Source organism: Orbicella faveolata, unplaced genomic scaffold (assembly GCF_042242905.1).
Source record: "Orbicella faveolata isolate gen_17 unplaced genomic scaffold, um_ofav_v1 contig_12, whole genome shotgun sequence".
Classification (NCBI taxonomy): Eukaryota; Metazoa; Cnidaria; class Anthozoa; order Scleractinia; family Merulinidae; genus Orbicella; species Orbicella faveolata.
The window spans coordinates 21,047,501-21,060,000 of NW_028301539.1; the positions used below are offsets into that span (position 1 = coordinate 21,047,501).

At 42.1% G+C, this 12,500-nt stretch overlaps 1 protein-coding gene, 1 long non-coding RNA gene and 1 pseudogene across 2 annotated transcripts in view; 2 read left to right on the plus strand and 1 right to left on the minus strand.

Moving 5' to 3' along the window:
- The window catches only part of LOC149117105 (uncharacterized), a 256,173-nt gene that overhangs the window by 188,334 nt on the left and 55,339 nt on the right, over positions 1-12,500 (plus strand). The gene's annotated exons all lie outside the window — the stretch shown is intronic.
- The window catches only part of LOC110061629 (uncharacterized), a 46,263-nt gene that overhangs the window by 7,479 nt on the left and 26,284 nt on the right, over positions 1-12,500 (plus strand). The window contains exon 4 of the mRNA XM_089282789.1: positions 154-257. Within this exon, the coding sequence (XP_089138915.1) occupies positions 154-257 (104 nt within the window). The remainder of the gene's footprint in view (positions 1-153; positions 258-12,500) is intronic.
- The window catches only part of LOC149117129 (uncharacterized), a 5,119-nt pseudogene continuing 246 nt past the window's right edge, over positions 7,628-12,500 (minus strand).

Consider the following 12,500-nt stretch of genomic DNA (forward strand, 5'->3'; position numbering starts at 1 on the left):
ATAGTCTGCGTGCAGCCGCTCTCTTTAAAGTATACGCAATATGCAAATTAACCTTTACGGTCGTCATGTGAACGTTAAAACTTTCTAAGCAAAGCATACTACAACGCAAAACAAGGCCTGACCTGATCTCTTCGAAACCTAATTGTATTTCAGGTTTGTCGATGGCACAATTACGCCCACAAGATGATAGGAAAACAAAGTTCAGTAAAATTTGGTCGCTACAAAGGCACTAAGATACCAATGCTGCATTATTGTGGGTAAGCCTGTACACTTAATAACCGATTTAACGTGATGTCTCGTCTTCCTATTTTATTGTGTAAATTATATACTAGTAGGTGGATTACAGGTTAATAGTGTTTGCTTCAGGAGAGAAATAGTGAAATGTCCCCGGCTATTTTGTTACCCTCGGACGTTCAGGGGTGGATGCCACCTCCATATAAGGTCTTTTCAAAGTATTACAAAGACGATTTACTCTAAGAGGCTGAAACTTTCAGTAGCTGTTTCTTCATCCTCCGCAAAAATTGGTCTCTGACGTTACCATGGCAACTGCAAATTTAACTTTTTTCGGCCAAATTCTTTACTTCTCAAGGATGTTGAAGGAGAAGGTCACTCCAAAAAGCTTACTTTTTTTGTCCTCGCCTATAGCAAGTAAACATTAATTCAGCTTTTCGACTTACCGAAGTTTCTGCCTCTGAACTGCCCGCTATCATGAAGAAATTGGTCTCGAAGGAAGCGACTTCGGAGGCCGCCATTTTGAAACTCTCTTCGCAGCCAGCCGTGCTTAAGTGACGTCATTCCGTCCGACTCGGACTCGGTCAGCAAAATCTATTTTTCCAAGCGATTATCCACTTCACTATCTTCAACCTTATCATTTCGGAGTTTGGAGCGTGTTTGGCTCAAAATAATGTGGCTCAAGAGCAGCCATAAGTCAGAGTGGTAGTTAAAAGGCTATTAGGAAGCCATTTGGAGAAAATCTCTCGGACGGAAAAAAGTCACGAAAACGCGGCCAGGCTGCCTAGTACTGTTCAAAATGGCGGCAGCGATGTTCGAATTTTGGGCTTCTTTGGAGACGAATTTCATAAGGAATACCTACACTTTAGAGGCTGAAACTTCGGTGAGTGGCTTAACTGAGTGCAAGGTTTTTATTAGCGTTGACAAAAAGTATACATTTTTTATAGTGACCTTCTCCTTTAAGGCGAGGCTCACAGCCTAATTTGCATAAAATCTGAAAACAGCCATAACTTTTCTGCAGCGATTTACCAAAATACCTTCAAACTTGGCAAAGATATAAAACATAACAACCTTAACTCATTTTTGGTTTATGATCTTGATTAGTTGGGTCACGTGACCCGTTAAACGGTTGGCGAGATGCCATGTAACGGATATGAACTGAAACGTCATAGTAATTGTCTTGTTATCCCTTATCAGGAGCCAAAATCGGGGACGGAGACCGTAAGCGCGCGCCATTTGTAGTCTTGGGGCTGTCCCCATGATACGGGACAATTTTTCTATTTTTAGGACGACTTGCGCCATCGCATGTGGCACACGCGCGTTCATGCTGAGAGGATTTTTGCGGATGTAGGGCGGTGGAAATGGAGTCCGAAATTCTCGAATTTTTTATGCTTTTGACGCAAGACTCAATACGTTTATGTCTGTTGGAATTCTGCTCAAATTTGAGTGAAGTCGGTGAGGTAAGACAGTGTCGAATTTAGGTATGTCCCTCTTTATATCGCTGACCAAGTTGTGTTCCGCTGCTTCTTTTACAAGAGCTCCACATTACTCCACTCTACATTTTACACATGTTGAAGATTTAACAGCTTTTCCATAACACAGCAAAAAACTAGTTGGATATATATATGTTATTGGCCGGCTGGGAGGTCCGTAGAGAGAAAAACTTTGACCGAGGTCGCAGTTTTTCACTATACGGACCAACCTAAGCCGGACAATAACATGTTGATCTTTTTTTCTTGGGGTAAATTGGCTTGCAATTGGGTTTGTTTACGTAACTTTGTCATTGAATTGGCTTTCGCACCGTCTACAAACCATTCGTAAAAAATAAATCTAACAAGCGAACGAGCCAGTAACTCAGAACTAAACAAAGAAAGATGTATTAAAGAACAGATTTATTTCGAACTACTTTATGTTAGTTGCATTTAGTTCACCTGTTCAGTTCTCCGTAAGTGTTTTTCCGGTTTGAAATTTCGTGCTAAGATTGAAGTTGTACTACAAAAACAATTTCTGTCAGTCGTTGCGAATCACTCGAAATCAGAGTTTTCTACCGCAAATTGAGTGGCAGATAGCGAGGAAATTCGTGAAGTGTAATCCACAGAAATTCTCTCAAATACAGCAACGATCAGAAAGGTAAACTCGACTGAATTTGACTAATTTTTTACTTAAAATTGTACGCAGAGAAAGACAGGATTACGCGCCATTGCAGCGCCGAGCTACAAACAGCCAAACAAACTCTCACAACTTCAAAAAACTCAATTGAATTTACTTACGATGACTTTTCTTGCCATTTGAAGGTGAATAGAGATAAACTTGCGTTGATTAATCGTCGATGGAAGTGTAAAAAGGGCGAAAGATTGACGATTACCACTAATTCGTTCACGAAAATAGATGAACTCGACGGATTCCGCCCGTTGTGGGGGTCCGGGTGAGAAAATTCCGCCCGCTCCAGGAACCAATCAGATTGCAGGATTTGTTGAATTCCGCCCGCTTACGAGCTGAGAAAAAGATAAATTTGGATATAGCAGCGTTTCAGGAATTCAAAGTCTCCCTCCTCTTGCCACACGCCTGCGGGGATTTCGCCAGAGTTTATCGGGACCGAAAAGTACAAAAAAAATTCCAAGTTTGAGTTTCGCTTGAATTGTGAGCAACCTTGATTTTCATCAAGGCCCAATGAGTTTACGTCTGTAGATACTACTCAGTTTTGTTCGTGTAAAAATGCAATAAACTGTCTGTTGTCGATGAATAAGAGGACCCGCCGATGCGTGTTTTGTACAGTCAGTAAACATGAGAAATTGGACTTCCGCACTTTCGTGTGAAAGTGTGAACGTACATCGAACTAATTATTTTCGCACTGTAAAATTTCACTATGTTGAAGCATCTCAGCACAAAAGATAACGAAAGAAAAAATCTTTGTCAAGATTTATTGAAATTGCACGCGCTGCACTAGGCAAATTAGCCACTTGCACGCATCTGACTTTCCTTTCAAAGTCTTTCGCTAACTCGGCAAACAAACAGAAACAATGAGAAAAAAAACAGGTTTGGGTCATGATTAAGCATTTTTTGAGAAACTCACAAGTTACCTCGACATCAGAGTAGAGCGTTTTCTTACATAAGCCGTTTTTATTCTTAAGCTTAAGGTAATTCCATCGAAATAGAACTCACAATAGATTTTCTTTCATACTTTACCTGTTGGTTGCTTATATCAAGTGAACTTGAATTTTAAAATAAAAAAGGAGGGTCCCAGTACTCGTTTAGGAGTAGGAGGACCTTCAATAAGCCCCATATTTCTTTAAATTATCCGCTTTCAGAAACGTTTACATTTGAGCAATTCACTTAACGCTTTGTGAGAGCAGAGAGAAAGGGAGAAAGTTAAGTGAGAAAAACATCAATGGGTGTATTGCATCAATGTTAAGGAGCAATTTGATGTGCGTTTCATGATAAAGGCACCCATATTTAGCCGACAGGCATTCAATATGTTCCACGCACGCAGTGTTCTTGAGAGCACATATTGTCTTTTCCGAACACTAGCTACGTTCTTATTTTCTTGGGATGTTACTAAAACGAGGAACGGGAAACGGGGAACGAGGAACGGGGAACGAGGAACGGGGAACGAGGAACGGGGAACGAGGAACGGGGAACGGGGAACGAGGAACGGGGAACGGGGAACGAGAAACGGGGAACGGGGACCGGGGGAACCAGGGGGGACCGGGGGAAACGGGGCGACCGGGGGGACCGGGGGAAACGGGGGAACCAGGGAGGAACCGGGAACCGGAAACCGGGAAACGGGAACGGGAGTCTGGGAACGAGTGTGCAGCGGTAACCCGCCTAAGAATTCAATATGGCGGACAAAGGGAAAGAAAAGGAAACAATTTGGGGAAACGTGACGAAGTGTTACGGTTGTAAACTTGAGTTTCTACCGGCTGTGCCCCTAGATCATGTGCTCAGTACGTTCTTGTTAGAGCAGAGTCCGATTGGTACTGGGATAAACAAAGCATGAAATGGCGCCTGGGGTGAAAATCGAATCGGTATTATCACAAGCTACGTCCCCAATTAGTCAGGCCACAGTCGAGCTGCGCGAGCTGTCATATCAATATTTAAAAATAGCAACACGCAGTAGGGCTATCGAATGGTCTTTGCGAGCATTTTCGAGCATGCGAGCAGTGCGTGTTATTTTTGCGAGCACGAGCAGTAATCATGCGAGCAGAGAGCACTTAAGAAAATACAGATGGTGAGCGGCGAACACTCCGTAAATTTTCCACTAGCTGAAATCTCTCTTTTGTTAAAAAGTTGTTTTGCGTCAAGTAATCCGGCTGACACCGCCAAAACAGGACAACAGACGCAAAGCTAGACAACACGTTAAGATCTTATCGCTTTTCAACCAAGGTATTCCCAGCAGGTTACATATGGCTTGTTTGATGCCTTTTGATGCAAAATTACGTCACGTATATATTAGTTTCACGTGAGTCATTAGGTGGACGCTAAAGGATATCTAAAGCTTTCTAAGGCCTTATTCATAAGCAAGTAGGGTCCTGGAGGGTAGGGTAACCCTGTAACTAGAGTTACCCTTCCATGAGGGTCAAACAAAGATAGCCCGCGTTTACGGGCAAAATGTTTCAGGTAGGGTTACCCTACTACCTGGGACTGAACTTTGGCCGGTCAGTTTCAATAAAGCGTCAACAAAACGAGAAAGCATTTTTCCACAAACATTTACAGTCTTCATAGCTCGTGCATGTTTCCCCAATGTTTCCCAGTTTTGCCATACGGGAAACACTATTTCCAGCATCAAATTTTGTTTCTAGGTGCAAATTATGCTTCCGCTGCACGGCAGAGAATTTTAACGAGAATCCGAGCATGCGAGCAGTTGCAAAAATTTGCGAGCACGAGCAAGCGAGTACTCGTGTAATTTTTGCGAGCAATTCGAGCAGAGGCCAAATTTTGCGAGCACTTTCAAATTGAGTGGGACCATTCGATACCCCTCGCAATATGATATCGAGGACAAGTGACATAACACAGGACCATCTTTAAACGTGGGTCGTCCGCTGTCTTCGCATTCGGCAGCTAGTATGGCGGCCTTTCGGAGATCGGCAAGTCAGCTGGCAAATCAGGTGAGCAGCAGATAAATAACATGTGGCCTGGCCGCTTTGTTAAAGACAAAATATATGAAGAAACGAGCAAGGAATATTCCACAACAATGCAAATGCTGGTGAAAGATGACCGCGGAAAAGCGACTGCGTGACACTCGGTATGTTTTCAAATGACATGTTGTCACGTATCAGACGAAAAACAGTCTTTATTCTCTGTCTTTGTTTTGTACCCAGTCTGCAGTTTTGTAACTAGTCTGCATTTTGTATCCGCTCTGCAGCCTGTAGTCTGCATTTTGTACTGATCGATTGGGGTAGCATGTGATAACACCGATTCGATTTTCTCCCCAGACGCTATCTCATGCTTTGTTTATCCCAGGACCATGTTGGACTTTTGGGCACAGCCGGTAGAAACTCACGTTTACAACCGTAACACTTCCTCACATTTCCCCAAATTGTTCCCTTTTCTTTTCCTTTGTCCGCCATGTTGAATTCTAAGGTAGGTTACCGCTGTACACTGGTTCCCAGACTCCCGTTCCCGGTTCCCGGTTCCCGGTTCCCCGTTCCCCGTTCCCCGTTCCCCGTTCCCCGTTCCCTGTTCCCCGTTCTCCGTTCTCCGTTCCCCGTTCCCCGTCCTCCGTTCCCCGTTCCCCGTTCCCGTTCCCGTTCCCGTTCCCGTTCCCCGTTCCCCGTTCTCCGTTCCCCGTTCCCCGTTCCCCGTTCCCCGTTCCCCGTTCTCCGTTTCCCGTTCCCCGTTCTCCGTTCCCCGTTCCCCGTTCCTAGTTTTAGTAACATCCATTTTCAGCGATAGTTTTTAACTCTGCAATAGAAATTGGTCTATACTCACTGTATAGAAAATACCATTGGGTCCCCGTACTCGTTTCCGAAAAAAAACGATGATTTGTCCCTCCCAAGCATGCTTTTTAAAGATGCTTGAGTAATTCCAGTTTGCTACATCGAACTGCTCAAATTCCTGAATGTTTACATTCCATAAGCATTCTGGCTTGATTTTGTATTAATTTCCGCTTTTTCTTGACTTTTTAAAGATAGTGAAATCCAAGATGGGAATCTAAGATCGAGGAACAAATGACGTCATTTGACGTCATTGAAGTATAATTAAACCCCAACACAAGAACTGAGTCGAAGAATTGTGCGTACGTCTGGACGTTATAAACTGTTAGGTTATATGTTAGTTTTGGGTTGTCTTTGCTTAAGGTGGCTCAAAACAGTTTTCTGTTTTTTTTTTTTTGAGACTTTGAACTGAGAATAGAACTAGTTACGATTTTTCAGGCTTGGAACTGTACTGTTTTAAGTGGCTGTGCTATTTTTTAAGGTAACTCTCCACTGTGCCATTCATTGTGTTTAAGTTATAACTTAAGGTTACACTGTCCTGTTGCATAGCAACAAACTTGACCCACTTTTTACCATCAATTACATCTATCTTAAAAACTAAGCCAGTGACCACATATTTTTTTAATAAAAATCTTTTTATTACACACAGAAGAAACAGCAGGCAAAATTATTTAAAAATTCTGTAGAGTGGATTTTTCTTAAATTAAAAATAAAAATAGAAATTTCCAAGTTGGAGAAATTCCACTCCACAGTTTTTTTTTTTTTTTACAATTTCGCACGTGCATTCCGCTTCTGCGGTTGAATATTTTTATGCTTAAAAAAGTAGAGTCACCGGATCTGTACGGGCCCGCAAATGATCCCGGTCCGCAAATGATTCCTGTACCCCAAATGATCCCCAAATTGGATCGCAGACCAGAAATGATCCCTAGATTGTACCGCAAACGATCCCCGGAACGGAAATGGTATCTTCGCCGCAAATGAAGGAAATGACTGGACTCAGGAATTTGGACAGTGGATTTATTTCATCCATTTTTTTCCTCAAAATTACCAACAGCCAATTTATATGCAACAGGTTCTATAGGTAGCAAAAGCAAGATGTACAGTATTTGAACAGTTTAAATCAGTAAATTGCACAACTGTAAAAATGATATCCAGCGTCATGAATTACAATGTAACACGACAACAAGACACTTAATGAAACTGGAACATGCATATGTAATTTTTTTGTTACCGTTTAGCATCAAAGCTCCTAAATATGCACTGATCGATGACCTAAACGACGTTTAATGAACCACTCTTAAAAGTTTAACAGTCTAACGCAAAAAATTAACTGGAACAGTTCTTTTAATTACAATATCTCCGCGAACAGGAAAAGTCCAAAAATGACAAAAGTACGCAAGTTAAAATGACAACGCGAGAAGACGAGAAAATTAGGTAACGGGTGTTTAGATGTTTGCAAGTTCTTACAAAAAGAGAAATTTAAATGAAATTGAAGCTTGATGATGATTCGGACTAATCTGACTTGCTACGCAGTCGTCACAAAATACACTGTCGTCGGCATAGACATGCAAAAGGCCATTCTCGTCCTCGAATACACCATGGGAATAGCACTGAAATTTCTTCCCGCATTTTGGGCATATTTCATCTTCGGTAATTCGCCCTTCGCCATACTTTAATTCCAATTCTTCAACTACCTCTGGTTTCTTGGCCGCCTCCTTGTCCATTTGTTGAAGGCTGTGAAAGTGGCTTTCAGCTTCATGGCCAAGCAAAGCAATGCAGTCGAAATCGGCGTCCTCTTCACCATGCCTAACGGTTGGATAAATCATGTTTAAGCCTTCTTCTCCTAAGCTTGATACCACAGTAACTGGAATGTCAAGCATGTTTACCAAGCCTAGCAAGGCAATGTAATCACCCCACTTGCCGTCCATGGACATCCGTCTCAGGTATGTCTCCCATCCACCGTGATTCACGAATTCTCGATCTGAAGTGAATACCGTTGGGGGTGGTCGGGTTACTTCGCAGAAAGCATACTACACCTGCGCGAAGTTGTGATGCTGTCTGAGAGGGCTTTCCCATGCGAGTGAGTTGGTCGCTCATTGCGTGAAATAGACAGTTTCCGTCTTTGGGTGTCGGAGGCTGGCGATAACTGAGACCTGCACTGGCACCTTCTCTGTCAAGCTTACTTCTTGCCGATTCATTGTGGTTGGCATCCTCTCTAAAAATCCACTGAAGATTTTCAGGCAAATCTTGAACCCTGTTGGTTCCAGCTGTCGCGAGGTTTAGTAAATCACCTGCCATTTCATCGCGCGGTTGATCCAACTTTATGTCGTCATAGTTACACTCCTCGGAAATCAAATGCTTAGCGAACAGGCAAGTAAAAACACCACAGTTAGTTTTGTTCATTTGCTTGGACACTTTGGGAGCTCTTCGTCCCAGTTGTTTTCCCGAAAAAGCTCGCTTTCCTCGGCAGGTAATAACTCGCATTCCTTTCTAATGAATATGTTTTTAATTGTGTCAAGGACAGTTTTGTACGTGTAAACATGGCAGCTAGCGGAATCATAAACATAAAGACAAAGGTTGTTGATGCTGATAACCAGAAGAAACCAGTGCTCTTCGCGGGGCAAGTGTACCGGTATCATGACGTTTTCATACTCCCACAGTGATTTTCTACCAATGTACTTTCTATATGCATCGTCTCCGCGTTCTAAAGGGGGATAAAAGTACGTGCTTCCAAAGCTAACTGTGTTTACTTCCGAAGTTGCATAGTTCTTTCTGAAATAATGAAAATAGAAGTTAATAGTGTCACCGTTTAACTTTTCGTCAGAGATCACTTGATGTGTTCGTGCATCTAGGATACTCTCCTTTCGAATTGCCTTTGGGAGTGATCCACGTACTTGGTCAACCTCAGTGTTACTTTCAGATCCAGCTTGTCGCTTTCTATTTCGACGAATCTTCTCTATGGCGATTTGTTGCCGCTTATTTTCCTCTTCCTTTGTCAACGAAGTGATATTGTCCACTTTAAACCAAGTGTTTTTGTTCTTACCTGTGACTGGATCATTAAATTCAATTTATATTGTGATCGGCGTCAATGATACGACCATCACAGCTGCTTTGTAACGAACTTTTTTTACCTTTGACAGATTTCTTTGATAGGGATTTGGACTACGACGGCGTCTTCTTTATAATACAAGGAAGGAAGCTGACGTTTCAATTCTCTTTTCCCCATTTTCTGCACTGCGTTATTCGAAGCATTCAAAGCTTTCTTCCTCAAAACATCTCGCTCACTTGCTAAGTTGTTTAACTCTTCTCCCAGCTCTGTGAGACTGTCGTAGTTCGCATCGTCAATATTCTCTTCTGGAACTTCAAAGTCTCTTTTTTCACCATGAAATGGCTTATTTCTTGGTCTGTTAGAAGGGCCACCAAAATATACTTCAAATGGTGTAGAAGGCCAAGTGACCTGTGTGGCGATTCGTTGTAGACCTTTTTGGTACTCGGGGAGGTTTTCCACCTAATTTAGATCATTTTCACAATTTATCATGTCAAACTTGATTTTTGCTTTCCACGTTCGTTGGGAGCGCTCGTCTTTCCCCTGAGTTTGTGGACTGTATGCTGCACTGTTAATGATGCGAACGTTTAGTGCTTCAGATATTGGCTTCACTACACCCTTGAACTCTGTCCCTTGATCACTTTGCAGAATTTCTGGTGGACCGTGTTCATTGTAAATGTCAAGTCAGTGTTCCGCTACCTCGCTTGACTCCTTTGCTTGTAAAGGACGCAGGAATACAAATCTACTAAAAGCGTCAATAACAGACATTATATACTTGTATGTGCCACCATCTATGGTCGCTAGCATACTCGCCATACTCACTAGGTCAACTTGGTGCCTCTCTTGTACTCTTCAAGCCTTAATAGGTGGTTTTCACATGACGTCGCTAAAATTCGACCTACAAAACTATTGGTCTTCCTGAGATTTTACTTAAATGATGTATAAGAGCAGCTGAAAACTAATGTTCATACAAATTTTCGCTCCGAATGGGTTCTTGGTTTTGTGATACACTACGCTTAAATTTCTAAGCTTTTGCGTGACGCGGCATTTACATGACGGCTTAGAGAGCTGTAATGATGGTTAAAAGAGTGACTTATTTCGGAGAACTTGGTTATCTGAACAATTCATGTCTTAGAAAAAGTATTATTTTAATGTTTTAGAGTTCCTTGAGGGATAAATTCACTCTTTTGTTGCAAAACTCAGTGTCAGATGTTTCTGTTGGTTTCCGGCCGCCATGTTGGTGCCCATAAGATGGGCACCACCATGGCGCCTCCATACGAATCTCTATAAATTTGGGTAAAACATTTCTTGGCATATCTCGCATAAGAAAAATTGCTGTGACCAGAATTTTGGCGAGAGTCTTTGCATATTTACCTTCTTTCATTTCCCAGATTCTGGACTTTATCTATTGACCGGTTTTAATTTTTATTTTGATCTATTTTGAATTGCGTGACACTGAAAACCAGCAATTGGTCCGAGGGGAACTTTGTTTTGGAAAAGCGGTCTCAGTTTTTGGGGTTGCTTCATGACGTTCAAATTTTTCTGTATGGCGTTACGGGCTAAGCCACTGTAATGATGCGAAGTATGCACCTTGAATTTCCTGGCACCCTCACCTTTTGTTTTTTGGAAAGCGCGATCCACTATTTGCGCGATTTCTAATTTTCGTGCAACCATACCATTCGATGCCCTGTATATAATGCGTTTTGTTAAGCAGCCAGTGATCGGGTCGTGAATTTCTTTCACTTCATACAAGTTGGTTTGCCATTTTCGGTAAACTCGTGGCCTTAAGCTTCCTTCAGAATTTTTCGGCCAGTCAGTTAAGGTTCTTGTTCCGCTTAGAACGCTGAAAAGCGCATTATAAACGTCATGGTCTAAAGGGACACTTTTTCGCTGGGGTTAAGGAGCAAATTAAAAAAAAAATTCATTTAAGAATTAACACATCAAAAAGTGTTCAAGATTAGGGTTCCTGTAAGGTACACATCTTAGTATTTTTGACGGGGTGGGGCTGAGGCATTTTATTCATCTACAAAAGTAACCTCCTAAGCAGACGCCCTTTGGGCTCGTCACGCGATCTTTCTTCCCCACGAACGTGGCGGAGGAAGATTGCGTGACGAGCCCAAAAAGAGTCTGCGTAGGAGGCTATTACAAAAGCGGAACGTACAGGAATGTTTTTCGAATAAAAAACAGGAACGAGAATATGCAGACAAAACTCATTCATTACAACCGCATTTGCTAACTCACGGTGACCGAACGGAACGAACATTTTATTTTTGAAAGCCTTTTGCAATGGGAGGGGCTTGGGTGGGCTAGACAAGGCGATGCCAGCCGGCGCCCGTAAAACAGGACCCTGTTTTAAGAGCCAATACTAAATGGATGCCCCTTTTAATTTAAGACTGCTCAAGACAAAATCAAAAAAGCATACCCTTTTAAGTGGTATGTCCCCGTTAGGAACGAATAAATGTGTGGGAGACCCCAGCCTCCTCCCTCTCCCATGTCCGCTGCCAATAACCTTCGCTTTCTGAAACAGTTTTGTAACCAGGTGGATTCGAGATAATTAAGAAATACAAAAATGTATCAAAATCCCTAATTTTCTTATAACATTCTAGCATTCCTCAGGGAAAGGGTAAAAATGTTTTCCAAGCAAGGTTACCTGATTAAAATGCAAATTCTTAAACTTCATGTGGTAAATTTGTGGCATCTTCCGCTTTGAGCGTATTCTTGCAAATTTATCTATCGTCATCTATCGTACTAGCCTGATTCTCCGCTTTTTCAGCTCTTATGGCCGAAAACATAGAATTGGTATTCAGCAGATCTACTTTGATCCAGAAGCACACAAAAGCGAACAAAAACCCCAATTTATGCAAATACATTTCAAATAATATAGACATTTATAACTAGGGAATTCATCAACCATGTGCGAACTTCCTTTCATTCGACTCTTTTAAAAACTTCTCTGACATAACATACCTCAGTTTTTCCTTTTTGGCATTATTCTTCTTGCCATTGTCCCCTACACCGCAAACAAAGGGAAACGAGAAGAATGCAAGGGCAAAGAAACGACTCAACCAATCCATGTTCCCACAGCTCTCCAATCAAGCTGTGATTTACTTGTAGCAAATGCTTTAAGCTTTTACACCTTCCCACGCGACTTTCGTAGCCGCAATGTCTACACGAAGAATTGTCTCGAGCAAAAGCGACAGCTCTATGCGAACGGTATGCAAATACAACCAAGGACACTGCGGTAATTTTAAACGCTTATTTTATCTAATATTTGCAAGATTGAAGTGTGA